General features: G+C 41.7%; 1 protein-coding gene across 1 annotated transcript in view; it reads left to right on the top strand.

The window, feature by feature from the left end:
- The first annotated feature begins 226 nt into the window (after positions 1 to 226).
- The window catches only part of gramd4a (GRAM domain containing 4a), a 47,431-nt gene continuing 22,510 nt past the window's right edge, over positions 227 to 25,147 (top strand). The window contains 3 exon segments of the mRNA XM_030720223.1: positions 227 to 548; positions 8,485 to 8,698; positions 15,401 to 15,521. Of these exon segments, the coding sequence (XP_030576083.1) occupies positions 520 to 548; positions 8,485 to 8,698; positions 15,401 to 15,521 (364 nt within the window). The 5' untranslated portion in view covers positions 227 to 519.

The raw sequence follows: 25,147 nt of genomic DNA, 5'->3' as shown, positions 1-25,147 counted from the left end.
TTTAGCCACCTGTTCTATAATTTATCAGGACGTGACGGCGGCAGCCACAGGGCGGTGGTAAGGAGAAGTCGCAGCGTTTCCGCTCACGCGCTGTCTGCGGAGCATCCCTCAGCACCGGCGGCCCCTTTAAGAAAGAAGCGCCGCACACTGACGAAATTTCCTCGGCCGCGCTCTCTGCCCGTTACTGTGAGATCAACAAGAGACCGGAGCACCGCTGGTATCTGCAAGCTCCGGGCCAACGGCGCTGGTCAGGAAAGCTCTCTCCAGTGAGGAGGAGGAGGGGGGCCACGGGGACGCAACTGGTATTTTCTCACCCCTCTTGTGTCGGTGTCCGCCCTCCTTGACCGTCCAGCGCACAGCAGGAGACGACATTTAGTCGGCGTTCAGAAACGAGTGGATATATCATCGGGATGGATGGACCGAGTGAGCGGGTTTCGCCGTGAGACTGGCGCTAATTTGACGTCCTGAGCAGCAGGTGCACAGAAAGATAAAGCAGGCTAACGGGCAATTTCAGTGTTCATGAAACTTTGCTACGATTTCCGTGCTGGGTAAGAAACGCTTATTTTTCCTCTCTGAAACACAACAAATGGCTATTCTTTATAACACCTAGCTGTCCCAGCGTCTCTTCGGGGGTCACCGAGAATGCGGATTATTTTGGTTTTTATTTTGTATGTCCTAATATTGCGGCTAGGGGTTCCATGAGCCCGCTAACCGGAGGCCCGAGTTCAAACCCCTGCGCTGAAATTAGTCACTGCCTTTACAGATAAAGTGTAACAGGCACATTTGTTGTGTTGTCTTTGTTAGTTTGGCTCTACTGTGCCAAAAACACGTCTCTTCTCATTTCCTGACACCGTATAATAATTCATCTTAAAATGGATGCAAAATAAACTTATAGACTTGACCTTAACAGCCAAAGACACTTGAAAACATCAAACATTAGCGTAATATTTTACTGCGTTTAATATTTGAAGATGAATGCCCCCAAAAAGTGCTGATATGGTGTGTTCACTTACAGTCGGAACCTCTGGCCTCTAAAAGGTGCTGTCAAACTGGATTAAAGGGGGCATGTTACCCGGGAGGGGTTTGATTAAATGAGTTGGTACACGGTTTAGTTTTCTGTCCCCATACTGAGTTTAAATGTGATTATTCTTTGATCCGAATCACATTGTACATCCTATTTTATGATGTGACCAGTTGTTGAGGAAGAATTGATTGTTTATATCCTTGATTATGCAACTGCAAGGTGAAATAACAGCAGCGCAGTAGGACTGATGCTGCATGACCAGAGGGTTGGAGGGTAACAAGGAGTGTGTAATTTCCATGCTGCTGCCTGTTACATCATTTGCTATTCGTGACTTTGTGTGTGTTTGTGTGTCTGTCTCTGTGTGCTAGAGAGTAAACCTCACCTTAGCAGTTTTTTTTTTTTTCAATAATGCAGGCGTTCATAATAAAAAGTTCCGCGTGAGCCATTTGTTTTTGGTTTGAATTTGCATATCAGTGGTACATCAGGCAGCATTCAGATGCTGCACTGCTTAAAAAAAAAAAAACCCCGGACATGATATTAGCTGAACAAAAATTAAAAAGCTAAAACTACACTTTGCCTAAAGGGTTGCATTAGTGGGTTAGATAAGAGCTAGTGTATTCTTGTCCCTACCACTATTCTTCTGTCAGGATTTGAGGCTGGGGCTGTGCTTGTGGTTAAAACCCTTGTTCAGCCTCCAACTACAAACAGAGCAGGATGTGTCTAATAGGTCTCATTAAAGTTCATCATATCTGTGCTCTACTCCTGCCTTCCTGCTCCCCCAGGAGGGCTGGCATTAAATGAAAAGACTGGGCTCGATAGAAGCATTTGCAATAACAACATGTGTCCAGATACAATTTGGGTTTAATCAGAGACGTGACGCCTGTAGGCTGATAAACTTGCAATATCTCTCTCCCCCCTTACAGTGTGGCTATTTGTTTGAGTTATTATTCTGCATGTCAGTAGCCTGACGTTGTTTGTTTCTTTTGACCATCTGTCTCCCCTCACTCGATTATTAATGCAGGAAAGTGAACAAAAGTTGCAGGTACCTATTGGAACACTCTCCCTGTTGCCTGTGGATGAGTTATTTAAAGGTCATGCTAATCCGTCTCTCTGAGTGTCTTATGAAACTCATACAAGTTGAGAATAGCTCCACAGGCAAGTGTCTTGCTTTAACCAGCCTTGTTTCTACAGAAACTAAGCACCACGGATGATGATGATGATGATGGTGATGATGACGACAGGATGTCCCTACATGGGTTTATGCACCACATTGAGGGCACCTTTTAAAAGGAAACTAGCTCTACCGCATCAGTCACCGAAACACAAACACCACACTGTGGCAGCTATTTGTAACGACCCTTTATTATCAGATTTGACTGCCTGATGTCACAGAAAATATACACACAGTGGCCTTTTTGTCTTAGTGCTCAAGCTATATTGAGCACCCTTTCATGTATAGTTGATGGATTTAAAAAAAAAAAAAAAAAAGAAGCTGCTACTCATCTCATTTGGTTGAAGCATGTTGATATCCTGTTACAGATGTAAACAGGTGATAGTAAAAGCATAAAACTGTATAGTACATTCAGCTGATGTCACATAGCTTAGTATTGAGTGCACATTATAAACCCATTAAAATGATATTCAAATGAAGGCTTTTTTAAATATAAAACAGTGTAATCCCTGTAATGGCACTCATGATAATGCATTACTGTAGTTACAGAGACAAATGTGTACCTAAAGAGGTAACTGTTGTTATTAATCCAGAGGAATAACTTGATTATTTTGTACTTTTATCTTAGTGGGAATTCTGTTTTATTGCCAGCTGCAATAGCATATCGCTTATGGTTTTCACCTTGTAGATGTATGTGCGTCAGCTTGTCAGAATGCGGCTCTGATGACACTTTGTGTAGCAGCAGGTACTAGAAAGGTGCTTTTGCGTGCTTCCTGCAGGTCTGTCTGTCTGGCAGGTTTTTCACAGTTGTGTAACTTAAGGTCTTTACGGGTATGAAGAAGAGATTCAAAGGAAGTCCCGAGTTCAAAGTCGCTTAAGTCACCTTCATTCCCTGTTCTTAGCTCAGTTTGAACTTTAGTAGGTCAACTTGACCGTATCTACATGCGTAAATGCATTGAGTTGCTGCCATGTGATTGGCTAATTGGTTATTTGGGTTAACAAACAGTTGAACAGGTGTATCTGTGAGCATATGCAAAATTTCAGAGGGCGACAGCGCTGGTTCCCCACGCTCCACGTTGGCAGGCTGCCCAGGTACACAGACAACAAGTATATTTTGCTACTCACTGTATTGTTTCTCTTTTCATCCATTTATGAGAACTGTGCCATCTGCAGTTTACTGTTAAACACTCCCACTGTTTATACTGAACGTTCATTTCTATTAGTGCTATTCAGCTAGCCCTGGCCCCTCATACTTGGTGTTTACTTTTGCCTTATCGGGTAGCTCACCAGCCAGATGTGCATAGATTCCCACGTGTTGTAACAAAACAGACAACAACAAAAAAAAAGAGCATCCAGTTCCCCATATTGAAAGCTAAATGCCTACCAACAAATAATTTTTCATAACAAGTTGTTCTCCCCGTGCTTGCGTGGGTTTCCTCCGGGTACTCCGGTTTCCTCCCACATTCCAAAGACATGCACTTACTGGGGTTAGGTTAATTGGCTAATCTAAATTGCCCATAGGTGTGACTGAGTGCGTGAATGTGAGTGTGAAAGGTTGTCTGTCACTCCGTGTTGGCCCTGCAACAGGCTGGCGACCTGTTCAGGGTGTACCCTGCCTCTCGCCCTATGACAGCTGGGATAGGCTCCAGCCCCCCCCCGCGACCCTTAACAGGATGTGCGGAAGCGAATGGATGGATGGATGGAAGTTGTCGTCAACAACAGTGGCAGTTTCTCATGGTTACATGTCTCTTTTTGCTTGATTTCAAACTGCAAAACACAGCTGGGACTCGCAGTGAGCTTAAATTAAATGAGTGCACATACAATTAATAAACTGCCAAAAAAAATACAGTTTTTCAAAAAATAAAACATCATTGAAAATATTAAGCATTATTAGGTTTAATTAAACTTGGACTGTTTTGATTGAGTGCTTGTGAGAAGTGGTGGGTGTGTGTGTGTGTGTGTGTGTGTGTGTGTGTGTGTGTGTGTGTGTGTGTCTCAGTTTTCGTAATCTGTAAGTAATTTGATTATTAAAATAGCTGATGAGCTGTCAGTCAGCTGCTCATTCCACCTCCACTGGAAACTACATTTGCAGAAATAACCTTTGAGAAACATTTAAGGAGGCCAAAGGCCATAAGACTGCCTCCAAAAGCATGACAGTGTCTGGCTGTTGTAGTCAGCATGACCCATATGACCACAAGTAACCTTAGGCTACTAAAGGTCATTAACAGGCGATATCCCTGGGAGGCACAGGCATGTACACACACACATTCATACAGTATATTAGGTCATGATAGGTGATATACACACAACACAGGCTTGTAACGCTCCTCACTCTTGACTAATGTATGCAGTAATAAGCAGTTTGCTCCATTGTCATTTTGTTTTATGTGCATATGTGTGTGTGCATCTCTCTGCTGCTATGTTGTTAGGTTTTACGACTGCACCAGGCTCTCTCCCCTGGCTGCTGTGTTAGCAGTGACTTATGGTTAGGTAAAGGTGGGCCGAGGTGTCTTTGTGTTCGTACATAGCCAAGCAAATGACTCATGAGGGTCGTGTGTGTGTGCCCCTGCAGTAACAGTCACAGTGATCAGACCTTGAGCTAAAGCCCCTTCCTCCTCCTCCTCCTCCTCCACTTCTTCCTCCTCCTCCTCTCTGTCCTCCCTTTTCATCTTTTCATCCTGCTATTTAAGCTGTTGTGGTTGAAGCTGCTTCTGGATCAGAGAAAAAGAGCCTTTAAAAAGGAAATAAGTAAACAGGAGGTAGCCTGAAGAACACTCCATTTAAAGGAGTTGAATAATAGCATGGGAACACGCAATGTGCTCTTGAATAGGAGTTTGCCTTGAGACTGAATGCCGTGTCAGTTACTGACATTTTTCTGATTGAGGATGTCAGTTTCTGGGGTTATTTGCAAATGTGCCTCAAATTTTTTATTTTTTTATTTTTCAGCAGGCACTATTTATTTATTTTTATTTAATTTTATTGTAGGTAATCGACAGGCTGGTTGAGCTGACTGGTGGGACTGACTGAGCTGATTCACCGAGCATGCTGTGAGTGGAATCAGGTGGTTACTGCGAGAACAGATTCTAGCGTGACAGCTGTCTCGTCAAGTGGAGGGAAGTGTTTTATTAACCTGCCACTCAGGTTTCCACTCACCCCCTCGGGGGGAGATAAACCCACCAGTCATGTTTGTAATTTCCACTCACATGTGCCCATGTGGCCTGTTTTTCCTCTTTAATTCATTTTCAGAATTGCTGCCTTAGCACCAGTCTAATTTTCATTTCTTCAATTGCATCTTTACCCTGTGTCTATGTTCCTCTTAGGCACGAGAAGAGCTGCGTGGACTTGTCTAGTCTGTTAGTGCGCCTCTCCACTGAAGTGTTTAGACTTTTATGAAGTTTTTGCTTCAATCTAATGAGCTTCAGATGAGCCCTGTTTATACAGGCTCATTAGATTGAAGGAGTTACCCACTGTAGTAAATTACAATCACTAACAGGAAGTCAACAGGCTGTGAAAAGGCATTTGAATGTTCTCTATGATGCCGGGTCTGATCAATTTGTGGCCTCTGCAGTGAGAAAGTAGTGAGGATTGATCAAATAAGAGTCTGTAAGTACAATAAGAAATAAGTGATTGGGACAACTTTCATTCATTAAGCATAAACAAACAAATGCACAGTCATTAAGAAAAGCAGGCTGGTTGATGAGGTCGCCACTCCTCTGAGCCTTTAGAAATGGAGTAAGACAGAAAGTAAGACTAGTCCTAGTTCTGACAAGAAGTCAGTAAAGTAGAAAGCTTATCAGTTAACCAGCCATTCACAAAGCAGTAGTCTGACGGGAGTCCAGTCAGATGACGTCTGCGTCATGTTGTTGTATGGCAGGCAGCCATTCAGTCAAGCTGATTAAGTCTCGGAGGATTACATCAAGAACTACTCTTAATCCTTTACCAGCTCTGAAAAACGATCACAGGCATGTTTACTATACATTCTGGGGCTCTGTGCTCAGCTGCAGGAAACAATGAATGGAGTTTCCACCAGTTTGTGGGAGATTTATATTTATTTATTTTTAAAAAATATGCATTTTTAAGATGCTACTTTTATGGACGCACCAATTCAGATAGTTACAGTGAGGCACCACTAGAGCCTGGCCGATATATAATTTAGCTGATGATATTGCAGAGCATGTAGCCAAGTCAACTCAAGTGAGCTGGTCTTTGAAATACATTGCTGGAAAATTAATAAAGATGATCTCATCATTCTCCCTTTTATTTTTACCAGGTAAAATGTTTTTCCAGTTCTCATTTACAAACATGACTTGGCTTTTCAGTAACTGTTATAAAAGTGTAACTCCCTAAATGTCTGTCTCGGTACCGGTTCCAAGAATTCAGGACCTGTCGGGCTGTGCTCGCTATATTTGGTCAAATCAAGAATCACCTCCTAGTAAAGTAGTTAGCACTTCTTCTCCACAGAGCATAAAGGAACTGAAGGCTCAACAATGGAAACAGCTGAAAGAAATTTGTTGTTTTTGCTACTTGAGATCAAAAGAATACAATGAGACAAAAGCTTGTATTTCTATTAATATGCACATCAGTTTGTCATTTTATACAAGGACAAATTTAGAAACAAAGTATCCCGATAACATACTTCTGGATGGCACTGTTGATGTGAAATAGTAGCCTTGACAGCACTGTAATGCGTGTGCCAGAAACAGTTTAGCACCTGTTGTGCTTTGAAGCTGGTTCCTGTTTAACTATCATGGCCTGTTTTGCACATTGCCTGCAGATGACTTCATAAATCCTGTCTGTATTTTGTTACTATCATGGGGTCAAGTTCATTGCAGTGGATGATGACTCAAACAGCCCCTACTTGTCTTCATTAGAGCTCAACCCTTGACACCAGAACACAACCATTAAGCCTTTAACAGCCTCCCACAACCCCTCTCAGCCAACAGCACCTCTCCAGCTATTGAAATGAAATCAATAAATGAGGTCAGCATATCTGCTGCTGGTAACTGTTTGCCGGAGGAGCGACAGGATATGGTGGCCCCATAGGCCCATGTAGGCTAAATGGGGGAGCAAAACCCAAACACTTGCAAGGTTAGAGCTTCAGTAAAATTGAGCTTAAAGGGTGTGCATATTTATTTGCCACCTTGCAGTTGCATCTTCACTTTTTTTGGGAACTTCATTGTCATTATTGAAGTTAAATTGAGAGGAGGGAAAGGGTCAATGCTGAGTAATGCCAGATGATTTATATTGTCTGAATACATAAGATAATGGTATGAATTTTCATTAAGATTGTTTGTTTGTATTGTTGTCTAATGGTGTCTGACTGTGGGTCCACAGGATGGTCAGGTCACTGTTGTAGTGTCCCTCGATGTCATACTATAGTAGTATATGTATATACTGGGTCCAACAGAGAGCAGAGCAAGGAGTGCTTGGACATGCAGTCCAAGACTGTAGAGTCGGTGTCTGATAAATGCATTGGAGAGGCAGATGAGTTACTTCAAGCAAGGAAGGGGAGCATAAGATTGTTATGGCTGGGACTAGTAGGCAGCAACTGAGCTTTCAAAATAAAACATTTGCAAATAGTAGGATATTAATTGATTTTTACCTTTTACTAATACTTTTTTTTTTCTCCCCAGAAGTGTCTTAAACACATTTTTTAACAGACTAATTTAGGACTGTAGCTTACAGTTACTTCCATTACGGATTTTGTTTTTGTTTTTGTTTTTTTGTTTTTTTTCCCCAAAATTTTTTTTCAACTAATTTAATCTATTGTTCCAGTTTCATAATAGTTCAGTAATATACAAACCAAACGCATTGTATATAACAAGGAAAAGCAGAAAAATCTGTTAATAAGTTAGAACCATAAAATGTAAATTATTAAAATTAATGCAGAGTTTTATGGACTGTCAGTTAATCAGTATTTTTTTTTTTTTTTGGATGTCTGGATTTCTGCTCTTTTTGGGTTTTTTTTGTTTTTTTTCGTAAAGGAGATCTAATTAACAACATACGGCATGTTTACAATTAATGACTTTTTAGCAAACGCAAAGTATATATTTGTGTTTGAGTAACTGATACAAAATATAAATCACTAAATGAATACTTTGTTGTAAAACGGTGTGTTATGTGAACTCTAATTTGTCACTGTTATCACTGAATGTGCTGGTTTATGTCAAAGGGAAGTTCTTTGAAATGTATCAGGGATAAGTTAAACTTAAAGATTTTTATTTTTTAAAACATTATCATGTTTACATAAACAACCCCCCACAGTAGCCCTTGTCTTTTGTGCCCACAGGGTTGCCGTCCACCATGTTAAGGTAAAGCCCAGGTGTGCGGTGTTGACCATGCTAAAGCGCCTGGACAAGATCCGCTTCCGAGGCCCCAGGACGAGAGACGACTTCCCGGATCTGGCTGAGTCGCCGCCCGCCTCCGACAACGAATGTAGTGACGACATGCAGCAGAAGCCGAGAACAGCTCTGCGAGACACAGACGAGGTCCTGCGAGACCCTGTAAGTGCTCACCGTGTGTGTGTGTGTGTGTGTGTGTGTGTGTGTGTGTGTGTGTCTGATATCTTTTTATCATTGCTGTTGAGCCCATTTTGATCTCTGTTTGTGTTTCTCATCCTTTCTGAAACGAAAATTCTTTGTTTTTGCCTTGTGATAGACATGACCATCTAAGATGAACCCATATGTAGGGTAACAGTGCCTTCTCTTTGTACTTGCCGCGTGTGTGCAGACAGACTGCACGTAAAACAGCTGCTGCTGTTTTGTTATCAGTGTTTTTGTTGAAAAACTGGGGACTGCATGAGCTTAATGTTGTAATGCTTTGTATTCACTAGCATCCTCCTAAATATGTTTCTACTGCAGGTCTATTTTTAGTTGCTAATCAACTGCTAAAAAAATATTTTGATGGAGCCCCTCGGCACTGAATGGGTGACCAGGGGTTTCCCGTTGTCACCGAACGATCGCTAGTGCTAACAACAGCGCCTGCTAGCAAACTGGTGATAGCGATCCATTCCATAAGCTGACAGCTGAAATTCTCAGCCCAGCAAGCACAAAACACACACACAGGTGTAAAGAGCAGTGGAGGTGTGGAAAAATGTGTCAGCAATGATCCGCTAGGTGTTAAAGGGTCATTTCTCCAAATGATGTCTGGAGAACTTTAATGCTGCCAATGTGGGTGAAATGCTCCACTTACATGGAGACAGCTGATGGCTGCAGAGTTTAAACGAAGCATCGGAGCAACAAATTTGTGTTGAGGATTTTTTTTTTATAATCGAATTATTCGAGTTACTGGATGAATCATTGCAGCCCTACACATATGGCGAGATTTTCTTTTTCTTTGTTTGGGCTCATGAATTATTCCACCAGAAAAGGATGATGCTAAATCACACTGAAGTTAGTGTTTCCTCAACAGAAAAAAATGAAGGAGGGAGCCATGCAGTAGGCTTTGCTTTACCTTTGTGATGCTGGTTTGCATTTCTCACCAGCTTAATGAATGTTAGAGTTGAAAAGCAGAACCATGTTTCTTTTTTAAAGCCTTTCTGCTTATCTGAAGAGGAAAAGAGAAAAGAGGGAGGGCTGGTCATGAAAAGACAAATGGAGGAGATGGCAGCAGTAAAGCTTTTCTAATAGTGGACATAAGATACAGATAGCAATCAACAGGAGACAAGAGCCTAAATACTGAAAGCATTTGTGAGAAGAAGAGAATGAAAAATGGAAGGAGAGAGAGAAAAGATTAAAGCAAGGAAACTGATGGAGGAGGCAAGAGGACAGGAAGTTGGCCTCAGAAGATTGGACTCCACGATGTCTAGAAGGGAGGGCATGGGCAAGATCCAGAGGAAATTGTAAGAAGACACAACCCTGTGACAAAAAACACAAAAAAGAAATCACATTTTCTGATATTTCCTCCTCCCACGCTGGATGCTGTTCATGAAATCTGAAGCTCTCTTCTGTCCTCAGCAGTGCCTAAAAACACCAGTATTGTCGTCATCGCTGTGCACGCTGACAGATAATTAAATGCACCGGATTAGTCACTTGATCATGTCATTTCCTGAATAAATGCTCAGGAGAGCTGTCCCCTTTCATTTGTTTTTTTTTTTTTTTTTTTTGTTTTACTTCAGAGAGAGTTGAAGTAACTGTTGCACAGGAGTCCTTTTGGGTGTTTCTGTTGGTTTTCCTGCACAAAATTGCACAAGGCAAATCGGTGATGTAGCTGAAGACCCTTTTTAGGCATTCTCTGCAGGCATGTGCAACATGTGTTTGTATTTTCATGCATTTCTGTTTTCATGTCTGTGAACTAGTGTATATATTTCTGTTTTTGCACTGGTGTTTGCCTGTGTGCATACCAGCCCACCGAGAAGGCATCACCCACATCACAGCACTGATGAGTCACACTCTGAAGCCCTAAAATAGACCAGGCTCGCTCTTATCCCTGCTGGGACACACACTAGGCATATACTTTCTCCCACATTGCAGTCTATAGCTTAAAGTCTAAGCACCATGGTGGAAATCTCACCTTTAGTTTATAGTGCCCTTCATAGGGCCTTACTGTCACACTGGAGCCCACCCAGATGGCGGCACAGATATCTGCTCTCCACCCTTCAGGATTGGGTCACATGACCTAAGTGGAAACCTCACCTTCATTACCTCATCTGTTAAAAAGAGGACAGAGTGTACCCTTGGGCTGCAGAATACATACACTGATACTTCTTGACAAACTAACCTGTGTCATCCATATTAAATAGTCAGAATGTCATTGGGCAGATGGTGTTCAGTCATTGAACAGACGAGCACATGCAACCTCACTGGCCTCTTACTTTACCTGCTGGATCAAACAGCTTTATTACTGCAAATGTTGGACTTTCAGTGTAGCCATTATCTATAGTAATGGCCTCTTTCACCCAAGACAATGGCCAAAATGTAATGTTAATATTCAAACGTAAAGGTCAGTGTAAGCAAACTGAGGAGACTATTAGGTAGAATTAAACTCTGAAGTCTAAAGTTAAAATTAGATTCTACTTGTGGCGTTAGAACGGTGCAGTTGTGGGAGTTCTCATGGGGGGAGGAACTCCCACACTTGCTTAAATTATTAATTAGTAAGTAATACTATATATACTTTGTCACAATAGATATGGGAGCAGGAATGCTTACATATACAGATACAGTTCAGCATGATGATCCAAGACAGCTGTAGTCTCATTCTCTTGGATGGATTAAAAAACATTCACAAATTATACTCACAGTCCACCCATGTTAAGTTGAAGCTTGGGAAGTTTATGCTTTTAATAGATCACATACAGACCGAATGGGAAATGTATAAAATAAGATTTAAATGATTTTCATTGGCGTGTTACTACACATTGAAGAATACTGAGCATTCAGACCTAGAACACTAATATAGTATTTTTCCAGCTGAATATGTATATTTTAATTAGATGCATTTTTTTCCCTTTAAGTTTCAAATATTGTCATGCATTTAAAATACTTGACCAACTGTCAGCGTTGAACAGTTTTGAACCTTCCATTCGATGCCAAATTCTGTGCTCTCACTAGCCATGAATGCTTGAATCTGTAATGATACCATTAGGATTTAAACTCAAGACTCTTATCACTCACTGTTTTTCATATTAAGGTCCAAAGATCAGTTTTATAATGGCAGAAAAATCCAAAACTGTAATCAGTTTGGATTACTGATATCCTTTTGAAATGTCAACAGTAGCCAAAGCGGAAGGTGTTTTTCTATGGTTTTGTATCCATTGCAGAATACAGAAGAGTAAGCACAAATTTGAAGTATGAGGAGCTGTAGTACAGCAGATGATGTTGGTCTAGTTGTGGTTGTTGTAAATCACTGTGGTGGTTCTGATTTCTGTTCTGTGGCAAGAGGTGTGTTTTCTCAGTATACCTTTTTAAGCTGATATTGTGTTGTTGTTTTTTTGTTTTTTTTAAAGGTGTTTTGTTGGATTTTAAAGTGACTTTTCAAGCAACATCTCGGGTATCTTATTTTTATAAATCACATGGTTAACAGGAAATCGACTTGTGAAGGGGGCAGGGTGTGTGGTTTCACTGGTGGGAAAACAAAAGTGAAGTTGAGAACAGGCAGCACGAATAATGCAGTATAGGTCTGTATAGTATAAACTGTGAAAGGGTTTTACCTGTGACTGAGTTCAGCTGTTTCTGTTTGAAGAGGAGCAACCATATTATATTTGTGTGGTGGTCTTTACACACACGTTCATTAACAAGTGCTGCTATACTTGCATGTGTCTGTTATTGTCCATTGTGTTGTGTTTTTGCTGCTGGCCAAATACATTTAACTGTTTATCATTAGAAGGCTTAGAGTGAAGAAGGCACATGAGGTCTCTTCTCGAATGACTTTGGGGATGGCCGCACACTGTAAGCACGGCCGGTTTTGTCACCGGGGCACTCCACTACAGGAGCCCAGTCCAGCCCTCACATTAAAGTGCTAAGATTAGCCTGCCTGACAATGTACTGGAGCACTTAGCAGCTGGTCGAATCTTTCCTCTCTGTAGGAAAACTGTGTTGGTAACAGGATGTCTCTGTGTTACTTCTGTACTAAAGTAACCCTGTTATTCATGACGATGAAGCAGCAGAAAATGGGAACAAAGGTGATGTAAGTCAGGAAACGGTTGCATCGGGCCTTGGCTGTAAGTCAGTCATAAATTGGCATTTTAAGTCTGACTTGATTTAGACTTATGCCTTTTTCTCTTTAAGGCTGGACAACAATCCTACATCTAGTCAGGAGCAGGCATAAAGTGTGTACAGCAGGAACCACTAAAAGAAAATGTATCAAGTCATATGTTGTTTAAAAGCAGGCATTTAGACAGGAGAGGCTGAAACAGTCTTTGAGGAAGTGATTGAGAGGTTTCAGTTTTTGTAGGATTTTGAGGGAACTGTCTCCAAAATTTATTTTGGACTGTTACCCAACAGCTGGAGGCACCACCTCTTTCCACACCTACTAAACAAGTAAAGACAAAAATACCATGGTCAGAACATATGTGTGTCCTAGTTGACTGCTCCTTTTTGTCTGCCAAGCAGTTTAACTTGATAATCAGTGTTCTTGTGGAGACCATACAGCTGTATTGCTTTTTCTTATTTCAGCCTCTGTGATGTTGTGTTGTCTTCTGGTTTGATCCTCCATGGTTGCTGAAAATGAGCAACACGGCACATGCCGTGTGTGTGTGTGTGTGTGTGTGTGTGTGTGTGTGTGTGTGTGTGTGTGTGTGTGTGTGTGTGTGTGTATTCCCATGAGCATACATCGCTAAGAGTTAAGACTAGTTTGGCCCAGCCTGTGTAAACTTTTTTCTGAAGACTGGTGTCAACAGAGACTGACCTAGCAGCTGGGACCCAGCTGGACTGATTGGAGCAACTGGCCCCAGATAACTGAGGAGGAGTTTGTATTGTTTAGGGTGACTCATGAAATGGGACAATAGGCAAAGCGCTAAAAAGCTGCAGGATGAAGTGGGTTAAATGTGGTCCTTGATAACCCCCCCCCCCCCCCCCCCCCCCCCCACACACACACACACACACACACACACACACACACACACAGTTAATACAGTCAGATACAGGCTATGGTGAGACAAAGAAAAATGAAATGGGCAAAAGATGTTCAGGATACACTTTATTCAGTGGAACTAGATCACTGTTCCTAGCAGATATTACAGAATGTGAATTACTTACATTTTAAATTCAAAATACTGATGCAGTAAATGTCTTCACAGCATCTTTTGGGTTCCATTTTATTCCAGACAGACTACTGTACATTAATATTGCATTTCAAATAGATTCCACGGCGTGACCTTAAGTGTACTTTTGCAGCTTGCAGATAAATGACTGAAGGCTGAGAGTGGGTGTGAAGCAAAGTGCAGTTGGTACAGTTTTTATATCACAATCTTGATGCGTAGAGAATTTAATTAGATGGGGGTGTTTTTCTGTGGTTTGCATACATGTTAGTTAAATTTTCTCAGCGCACACACCTACAGAGAGATGTTTGGGGGGGCAATAGTTAATTAGCCAATAATCGTCTAGGGTGACGTCAGTATTTGACCTACTTTTGATAACAAGGACATTATGGCTGTCAGTGGACGGCTGCCATCAGCGGTGTGTTTAAGTCATGCATCAACTTAGGACATAAAACCAAGCTGCCAAAATCCTGCCCAAAGAGAATTGTTGCCAGCTGCTTGCAATGCAGCAAAAACTTGTGTTCATCCCACCGTCCTCTCCTCACATCTCCTCCACATCTTTGTCTTTCCTGCTTCTTTTGGTTCTTTTATCCTCCTGTCTCCTTTTAATTCTCATACCCACTTTCTCTTTCACATTCCCTCTTTCAGTCAACATCCCTCTTCTTCGTGACACACTTCCAGAAGAGGCGCTCATTTGTTTTCTTTGAAGTGCTTCTGTATTCAGGGACGCTCTATCCCTCTGTGCCGCTGTCTCACCAGCCTTTTTTTTTTTTTTTTCCAGGTCACCGTCAGTTTTGTGCTACCTCTCTTTCTCTGTCTTGCTTGAGATGTTACAGTGTGTCTATGCAGGCACACAAGCCTTACTGGTTGCTGTCGGAGAAGCTACTGCAGTGTGTGTATGTGTCTATGCGTCTGCGTTGTGTGGCAAGAGTCTCTTAAAGGACCCTCGCTATAGTCGAGCAGCGACGCTTAACCTGCAGTGCTCATCATCCACTAGCACAGCTGTCTCTCTCATCCTGTCCTCCTCCTTCATTACCCGTTCGTTACCCTCACCCTTTCTCCCTCATCTTGCTTCTCTCACACAGTCATCTCTCAGTCATTGTCGTACATTTCGTCCATCTACTCCCTCTGTGTGTCAGGGCTGTATCCCTCACTCAGTGGTGTTTGAGTCATCAGTGTTGCTGTAGTCAGAAGGGGGGGGGGGGGGGTTCTCCTCTTTTTCGCCTTCCTCCTCCTATCTCGCTCCTGCTGGACTCAAACCAGGAGAGGAAACATTGGTGTGAGTCACTGCACCATGCTAATCTGTGTGTATTAGATCATATGGGATATCCCCGCTTGTGCGTTCTTGTATGAATTTTGTGTCACGTGGATGGAATTCTGAAATCAACCCTATTTTTCTTTTGTTTTGTGTGTGTGTGCGTGTGTGTGTGTGTGTGTGTGTGTGTGTGTGTGTGTGTGTGTGTGTGTGTGCTGTGCATGCGTGCTTGTGCGTCTGTGTCTGTGTGCACAGGCTGGTTCGGGGTCTCCCACTATGGCTGCAGCCATCCAGGACTTCCAGAGGTCAGAGTCGGACCGACTCAATGAAGTCAAGGGTCACTTGGAAATTGCCTTACTGGAGAAACATTTCCTACGTGAGTATGCAAACCCAGCACTTTTCTGGGCAATAATTTTAGAGTTAAATATGGTTGGTTAAGCTGGTTGTGTTTACCGTCATCTTTTTTTGGGGGGGGGGGACCCTCGCTTCTCCTTCACTTTGGGCGCGGGGGGGGGGGGATGTCATGTGTTGCTGATCTGAGTTGTAGATCCGTTCCTCCATTTGTGCTGCTTGCGCTGAAAGTTGAGAAAAATTAAATTTTTGAAGTGTCAGCGTAGGCATCAGCCAATCAATTTCCGTTTATTCAAATGCTCCAGTATGCAATCGCCTTGTGCATATGCCTGTTATAGTCCAACACTGAAACATAGGAGACGTGGATCACTGAGGTGACTAATCAGCCTGTTAACCTCTAATTGAAGCTCAGCTGCTTTGTGATTGGTTACTGTTGCTGCAGAAGTCGCACCAGCAAAAATACCCACACAGACATCCGGAACACTCACCATCAAGCGCTGAAACAACATATCTGTGTGAAACCTGCGTCAGATTTCCTACATTACCTGGAATTAGCAATGCACCAGTTCAGCTTTTTCACTCACTGATGCAGATATGATGCCTCCTAATGAGACACAGAGAAGGGGACAAAGCAGCATCAGAGAAGTAATTTTTTATTCGTGTCACCTCAATTGACCACAGTCTGTGGTTAAGTCACAAACTAGTGTGGAGCAGCTGGTGCATTGCTGCTGACATGTGGCATATGCAGCACAACAAAGAAGTAGTTAAATACATCAGCCACTTAGATTTGAGTCAGGATCGGACCGATATCCAGTTCAAATGTCGGATCCGTGCATCCTCATTCCAGTGGTTATTACAGAAAGCTATGTGGCAAGATTATTTGCAGCAGTAACGGGAAGAGCAACAGAGTGCAAGTAAATGTGTGTGGAATTGTGTTGCACCTGTGGTTTTGTGTTGTAGAGATACTGCCTACCAGGTTCTTATCTAAGCCTATAGCAAATGTAGCAGGTTTGATGCTTGTTGCTGTAAAGAAATCTGTTTAAGAACTCAGGCTGGCACTTAGTGATGTCTGGCACTGTGGAGTCACATCATCCACTTAGTTGTGTTCTAGGAGAGATTCGGTGATAACATTTCTTAATGAGAATAAATCTAACCTATTTTTGACACTTCAGATACTTAAAACAGCTTTAAACTGTAAGCATCTTGTGATATGACTGAGTTTGTGGTTTGACTGTTTCAGATGACAGTCAGCTTAGTTTTGTCCACTGCTCGTGGTTGTTGTGCACCAACATGGTTACGCTGGACTGCCAGTCTGTTAGAAGAAGGGCTGATGAGTTGCTCAACTCAACTTAAAAGCTGAAGTCGTCTATCTAATAAGCAGTACTTGGGTTTTACCAAAGGTCATATTAGATTTTGTCATTGTTATTTTGATGTGCAGGATTGTAAAAGTTCTGTGAAACTGTTACTGCCTGTGATTTGTGGTCATTTTTAATGACTTACATACAGATCAGAATATGCAGTCATGAGGGCATAGAGAGGAAAGAAACAGAGACACTGACCATGTGATCATTTCTAACGTGAGCACGAAGCAGATGGTTATTTTTGTTTTTGTTGTTGTTGCCATGATGATAGTGGAGGCCATAGACATTGTGCCTTAACTGGGTGCTTGCTTGATCAGTGTTTTTGCATCCTTGCCCGTCACAGGAGGCTTTTCATTTTGTCGTCTTTTAAGAGTTTTGTTGTATTTTCAGTCAGACAGCTGACACTGCAAGCATCGTTATTAACAGTGTGGTATTCAAATTATTTAAATCATCAATGTTCTGTCAGTTATTGAAAATATTCAGTTCAAACAGTATCGGAGTTCCACTGCTTACTTTAATTTTTGCTGTTATTAATTTGAATGAAAGCGATGAAGTGCTCAGATTCAGGCGTTCTGTCATGTCCTATCATTAGGTCAGCTCAGCCCTCTGTAAAGCAAGGTTTCTCCAGTTTCTCTGAAGCAAGTTGATTTGAAATGATGAAGAGGAAATGAATAAGCACACGGCGTTCAGCAAACTAGGGTGACTACGTAATCTGACATTTAGAATAGACAATAACAATGGCAGTAGCATCTTGTTTTGGTAGTTGTATGTTAGCAACCCTGAAATTACCCTGGAAGCATAATGGAAGCAAGCAGCTGCTGCACTTGTGTTTAACAATTCTCCATGCTCCACCAGAGAAGCAGCCTGTGAGGAGGCATTATGAAGTGCTAGTGAAGCCCCCATAATCTTAGAAAACATTTTATCGATTCATTTATTGGACCTAGCTAGATGTGTTTAGAGTGTTCAAAATGATTTTAATCCATCCTTCTATCCATTTTCTTCACTGCTTATTCAGTTCAGGGTGTTGGGGAGACTAGAATTTATTCCCGTCACCATTCAAGCTCATATTCACATCTGTAGCCATCGGGATACACACAGGCCAAAGGACTGATGAACTTATGTCATGGCGAAGCATTCGTTATCCATTCATCCATCTGTCTGTTCACAATTCACAAGAATTGCTACACCTCCTATGGTTTTGGTCAAAATGTAATCAAGCTTGCACACAGTGAACACTTAATGGGTCTTCACTGAAATTACACTCAAGGTGAAGGTAACATTTGTCGTTTAACAGGTGATAAACTGTGAATTGTGATGGCTCGTGAGTCGAATAAGCTACTGCTTTATTGAAGTTCTCCTTGGTTGACTCAGGTGTAGTACTCCATTATCTTATCAGCCTAAAGGCAGGACAAAGAGTCAAAAGGTTATGCCACATACATTTCTCAATATGTGCAATAAAATGCTAGGGGGAGTAATAAGAGTAATAATTGTAGCAACTTGAACCCAAGTCTGTAAGATTTATTCCACCGTATATTCCCCTAAAAAAAGCAAAAGGATCCATTAATCTGCAGCTTTTGTAAAGACAAACCTCATTTTAGTTTCAGTTTCCTGGCTGATTGCGTAACATTTGCATTCAAAGTGGACAGTCTTTCCTTTGTCTGGGCAGTGTTTCCTGTGCTGGGGCTGCAGCCCTTCAAACTTTTGCACCCAACTGTATGTCTGCCTCTAGTACTGACAACATGTCCAAATTTGTCATCTTAACAAACTCCATCTGCTTATGAAGGTCAAGAAGGTACTCTGATTAAGACAACTGAGTCTGTATGACGACAAAGCCAGAATTATGACTATTGCCTGGGGTGCAGCATCCACTAGCAAAACTCGGCTCAGGGGTTACGCAGCAGCAGCAGGTCTTTGCAGTTGTCCTTACTGATAAAAGGAATGTACTACTGATAGCAGAGGTAAGGTGAGGCTGGGAATGTGGCAGATTTCTTTGTATACCTATAAAGTGGGTGATTTATGAAGAGGCTGGAGAAAAAGTGGCAAAGCAGGTTAACTCGGGGGCGGAAAAAGGAAACTGAACATTTTATTTTTTTTCTGTTACAGCCTTGTCTAACCTGGCTGGCGTGCCAGGTCTACAGTCCTTCCGTTTCCTCTTTGTGTGTGTGTGTGTGTGTGTGTGTGTGTGTGTGTGTGTGTGTGTGTGTGTGTGAGAGAGAGTGAGATTATACCTCAGGCTATGCCCTCTGTCATAATGCTGTGCCTGAGCTAAAAGGGTTTACTCATTGTCATACTGTCAGGATGCTAGCTAGATTTTTTTCTTTTTTTTTTTTCATGAATATTTCTTACTTCCTTTCCCTGCTGCCTATTTTTTAAAATTTCTATCCTTCAAAAAAAAAAATCTTCTAAAGCTGAGCTGCTCTTTCAGATTCTGCCCACCATTCCCTGCTCTCCAATTTCTAGATGAGCCTCAGTTCTGTTTTTTATTTATTTAGTTTTTTCAATGTATCCTCTTCCTCTCATCATGCTTTTGATTTTCCTTTCCCTTTTCTGCTTTCTCTCTATTAGATATAGCACTATGATATTCCTATGTAATTCCAAAGCTGTAACAGCTCAGAGCAGACCTGGTGCTGCAGCTAATATGGGAGCCACCTGACAAACCTTCATACATGTTGCTTTCGGTTCATCTTCAATTCCTTTTTCGGTCTCAGGTTATTCATTTCTCTCACACCTCTCAATCTCTCACTCCATCTTTGGCTGGTGTAATCGTACTTCTGGGAACATTGAAGCATGACAGTCCATTAGCACCCTAATGGAGTCCTGCTCTCCCTGCACTGTGCTCTTGTTATTGTGCATTCTATTTCTACTACTCCTTTGCACTCTCCTATGCCTTCCTATGCTGTTGTCGTATGATAAACAATAGACTGCTGACTTTATGTGTTGCCTTGCACAATATAGCCTGCTACACAAGTGGTTATTCATGATTTTCTCAGTGCGTGTTAAGCACAGATGAACATTGAGATACACTTTGTCATTAGTTAAGACTAATAAGATTAGTAGGGTGAAACAAAAGACTCCTTGTAGTGGGACATTATAGTTTTTTTATGTGTGTGTAATGGCTTTTTTCTGGAGCATAGTTTCTATAGAAAGACACCATGGTGTACTGTGAAGAGCCATATTTTGGTCACTGAAATACAAAGTCCAGCTTGGAGCATTCTTCATATTTCACTTCTGGCTGATTTGATGATGCCATTATTATTTACAGTGAGTGCAGTTAAATACTGCAGGCACATCCATTGCTGTGCCTCCAGTCCATCTCGCATGGCTGCTGCTTCTTATTCTATTAGTCACAGTCATATATGCATTATATGGGTAAAAACTACTAGGGCACTTAGACAGCTCAAGGAGCTGGTCGGCCATGGAAACCAATGCTGTGAAGCTCCTGATGCACAGTTTTTGTGCTGATGCTAATGCCAGAGGAGGTTTGGAACTCTGCACTTCAGTAACTGCAATAATACCACTTGCAGAAATGTAATGCAATGACTTGTTGCAATGGTGGCATCCTGTCACAGAACCACATTCATATTCGGCGAGCTCTTTCTCTGATAAATGCTTGTAAAGGCAGACTGCATGACAAGGTGCTTGGACTCCTGATGTTTAAAGATTAAAAAGTGTAGCTCAATACTTTTGTCCATATAATTTATAGTAACTGATTAGCTGTCAAAAATGCAGAAAATCCATGAAAGTAAACCCATGTTATACCATTTGATTACTTTTTATGAGGCAGCAGTTTCATTTATTCAGTTTGCATCATCTGTAACCCAGTTGTGCTGTTGGCTCATGCTTCTGGAGGCAATGGCCAATGTGCCATGTGCTGGTCACTGTTTATGAATAAAAATGAAGTTACTTAAAAGCGTAATCACCGTCAGACCGAGGCCGATGTTATATTTTCAGTTGTTTGCAATGGGAGTGCCATGTTTTGTCAATTCAAAAACATTTTTAACTTTAGGCTCATTACTGTCACTTTCTACCCATCCATCGAGTCACAACAGCCTGGTGTCGTCACCTACCAGTGTGGACACAGGTTATAGCAAATGGACAGATTTTATCCAGCATGTGAAAAGTGAACTGGCAGAGTATAAAAGCTGTTATTTAGAGAGGTTCAGTGGGTTTGTAGAAAAAAAAAATGCCCACGATAAACAAAATAGAATAAAGCAAATGTGGAAAAATGTGGCTTTAAAACTCAGTTGTCACTTGTGGTTTTGTTCTTGAAAGGTCACCATTTGCTCATAGCCAGCACATCAAGTTACTGTAGATGAGACAATCATCTAAACATCTACGTATAGATAAGATGTTATCTTTTTAGCTAATTTCAGCTTCCATTTCTATTTTAAATTCAGTGTAGTTTCTTTGACTGTGGAAAAAATATGTTCTTGCTTTGGACGTTTATAAAACTGCAGTTCCAGAGGGAGCGGCTAGTAATGCACTATTGGAAAATGAAAGATAAGAAACTGAGACTCAGACATCATTTCAGACCTTGAAGTGTGTGTTGGTTTTGTGCTGACGTTGGATCTGCATTTAACCCAAGAAATTATTTGCTCTCCTTGAGTCTCTTTAGCATTCAGAGTGTGGGTGTTATTCCTCTCTCTCCCTCTCTCTGTGATATCTTTCTCTTGCCTGCCAAAAATAAAACGGGGGGCCCACGCTGTATACTAAAACAAACACACCGTTTTAGTATATCGTCTCCTTCCTTCACAGGTGGCACAAGTTTCCATTCCAGATGCTGTGTGCATGTATAGAATGGCCCTTACCTTTTCCGTTGGCATTTATTGTGATTGGCCCATGCTATTCCAAGGACACCAAGTTGGTTAATTTGTAATGATGCTTGCGGACATGAGACCATGTAGAAAAAGGCAAACATGCACATACACACAAACAGCACAGCGTCAGTATGGCCTTCTGCTCTGATAACAGTGGGCTTTTTTCAGTTTTCCTCGCTTTATGGCTTCAGATAGATCCCAATTTATTCCCTTCATCTCATCTAAGTCCCTCTGATGTGTCTTAAGGGACAGCACTCTTTTATGTTTTCATCATTTAATGAATGCTGTTGTCTGATGCGTGTTTGTGTAAATGAGAGAGGATACAGAAGTAGTAAAATTTGCAGCTCGCTCATAATTCGCTGTCTCCAATTAGCTTTGTAGGCAGGAGGAAGAGGTGTTTCTGTTTGCTGTTAAACCGGGTTTCTATAGTGACTGAATGTTTGTGCTTTGAAGCTCTCAGTACTGTGCTAGCATTGGCGGAGGGGGTGTCCATCAGTGTTTTTTGCTGCTTTGACCCATCATCACATCCTCCTTGTACCAGTACTGAATAACAGTGGAGGACATGTTAATACTGCTGCTCCCTGCATATTTGTGTCTGCATATACAACAGTCTAATGATTGAAAAGTGAAAATCTGGGTAAATATCATATCAGTTGAGCAGCAGTCGGGGAAAAAAGGCCTAGAGACCAGTTGGTAATTGCTGACCGCGAGGGTAAAAATGAGCATTCCACGATTGGTTGTGGGTGGGTGCTAAACTGGTCAGCAAATACACATTTTTCCTAGCGGACTCTTAACTAGTCTCCAGGCCTGTGTGGATGAAGCCTTAGGGTTAAGTGGTTATTAGGTGCTGTGTTTTTTGTGATGTAATTCACAACGTAATTAGGAAAACGGCTGAATTTGGTGCCAGCAGCACCTTTTTAAAAGAGACTGGACGTGGGCATGAAAATACTGTAAAAGTTATCATACTAAGAAAAATTGAAATTTGTTTTGGAAGCATGGATGATTTCACCTGCACAGTTTGAAAGACTGCGTAGTTGATAGTATGGGTGTGCATCAGCACTCATGGCAGTGGTGACATCTGTGAAAGGTTTTTAAGCAGGAGGCCAAAGGAATGGCTTGCTTACATAAGCAAGACAATGCCAAATCACATTGGGGGTGGAGGGTGATGCACCACATTGGGTATTTTTTTGTGTGTGTGTGTGTGGGGGGGGGGGGGGGGTGTTTTGTTGGCTCACAGCTATGAGCTAGGAGAATCTGTCACATAGCAGCACTTTTTTTCCTTTTAATTATTTACACACTCTTACCAAGTACAGTAAAATTATGTTGTGCAAGTATTTTGACATTCAGCCACATTGTATCTTAATCTCTGGAGTGACCACTGCAGGAAAATATGCATGTGTGCATTTCTGTCTGCAGACACAAAGATTAACAATAAGCACAAAAAGAACAGTTTGAGTCATAACACTGTGATAGTTGTTGATTATCATAGGAACGGATGTGGAAGCAGTGGGATATATCAGTTAGAATCTGTGCTGTTGGTAAAAGAACTGAGTTGTACTGACCCTCCTACAGGTGATAAATGGTAGAGGATGGTGCCAGTGGAAATCACCTCATGTCATTATGTGAGCCGGCTTAATTTGCTAAGCTGTCACTGCTTCCTTTCTCGCTTTCCCCTTGGTTCTCTCTCGCTATTATTCGTGTTCTTTCACTCGTACTGGCCTTTCTTTGCACTTGTTCCTTCTTTCTGCTTTTCTCTTTCCCTGCTTTTTATTCTTGGCTTGTTGATGTTTCTAGTGTTCTTTCTTTCTTTTTTTTTTTTTCCTAACAGGGTTTGCATCACAAAAGGCCTCATTTGTACTTGAAGCTAATAGAAGAATTGGCAAATTAAACCCCTTTTGTAGCAATATCATCTGTGAGCCAAATCAATAATTACATTAATGAGCTGGATATCTTATAACATTGACCCTTGTACTGGTTGGCTAAAGTGTGTACAGCTATATTCTCACATTGCACTGTGTCATAGACAGGCCTTCCCTTAATTGGGATGTATTGGTTTTACCACTGCTAGTTCCATACAGTTGTAAAGGAGTGTGTGTGTGTGTGTGTGTGTGTGTGTGTGTGTGTGTGTGTGTGTGTGTGTGTGTGTGTGTGTGTGTGTGTAGTTACCCCCTGTGAGGTCGCATATTGAAGGTCACCGCAGGGGAACAGGCCATGCTTTGAGCTCTACAGTGACTGGTTGATCAATACGGTGTCCTAGCTGCTGCCCTACTTCTAACTGGGCAGAGGAACACACAAACACACACTAGCAGAACAAATGAACACTAATGGAATCAGAGATGAATTTAAACTGTAAGTGTTGGCCTTTCTCAGCACTAAAACCACAGATACTGGGGAAACCGACTGGAATAACAAGCACATCCCAGCTGCATAACAGGAAGTGTTGCTACTGACAGACATTTAACAAGTAAGAAAGGCAAGGATGTAGCCATATATTGGACAGATATGAATATAAGCAGAGGTGGAAAAATGTTAAAGGGCTGGAAGCACGTCTTTACACTACAGTTCACATGTTGTTGTTTTGTGTGAAGTGCAGGGAAAAAAGTTACGAGTTGGCTGTGTTGCTCAAACTTTTGGCTGCTCCCTTATTTCCCAAGGGGTCACCACAGTGGATGGATCCACGTGTTTGATTTGGAACAGATTTTACACCGGATGCCCTTCCTGATGCAACCCTCCCATTTATCTGGGCGTGGGACCAGCAGGAGGAGTACACTAGCTTGACTCAAACCCCGAGGCTGGGTTTGTGTCATAAGATCTGTTTCAAGCTTATTAAGGTATTAATTGTGAAGAAAATTATATAGGGAATGGATTTCAATAATTCCAGTTGCAGAGAGTTGTTGTACAGAGAAAAATGGAAGTTATTAAAAAGTCTTAGTTTAGTCTTCTTTGGGATAATTATACAAGTGATTGAGTATCCTGCAGGACTTTGCTTCATCACTCATTTCTTGTGCTGTGACAATGATTCATTCTCTTGCTAAATAAGCAGCTACAGTACCTACTGCATGACAAGGATTTATTCTCCTGCTAATAGGCGGCTTCAGTACACGCTACATGATAATGAAGACATTTTTCACAGGGCCTGTTAAGCAGGCTGTCGGTTCCGTCATACTGTACATGAGCTCTTTACAGGAAATAAAGCCACTGGCACAGAGGGGATCTTAACATTGCAGAAGCAGAAGTTTATAGATTTGGGAGTTTTGTGTAGAGGAGCGTCATGTTGAATGGACTTTTGAATTGTAATCTTGGTGTCAGAGTTTGGAACAGATAACACTTGACATTATCCTGCAGTTGTTAGATTTGAGCTGGGTTGTACCCTCATTGTCAGGTTAGATAGAATTTGTTTAGTCATCATTTGATAGCTGTATGCAAGCATGTGAGAATGCAGCAGTTGGCCATGTGGGTAGAAAGTTCACTAC

Source organism: Archocentrus centrarchus, chromosome 23, assembly GCF_007364275.1.
Source record: "Archocentrus centrarchus isolate MPI-CPG fArcCen1 chromosome 23, fArcCen1, whole genome shotgun sequence".
NCBI lineage: Eukaryota > Metazoa > Chordata > Actinopteri > Cichliformes > Cichlidae > Archocentrus > Archocentrus centrarchus.
This window is presented reverse-complemented; position numbering and strand designations above follow the sequence as displayed.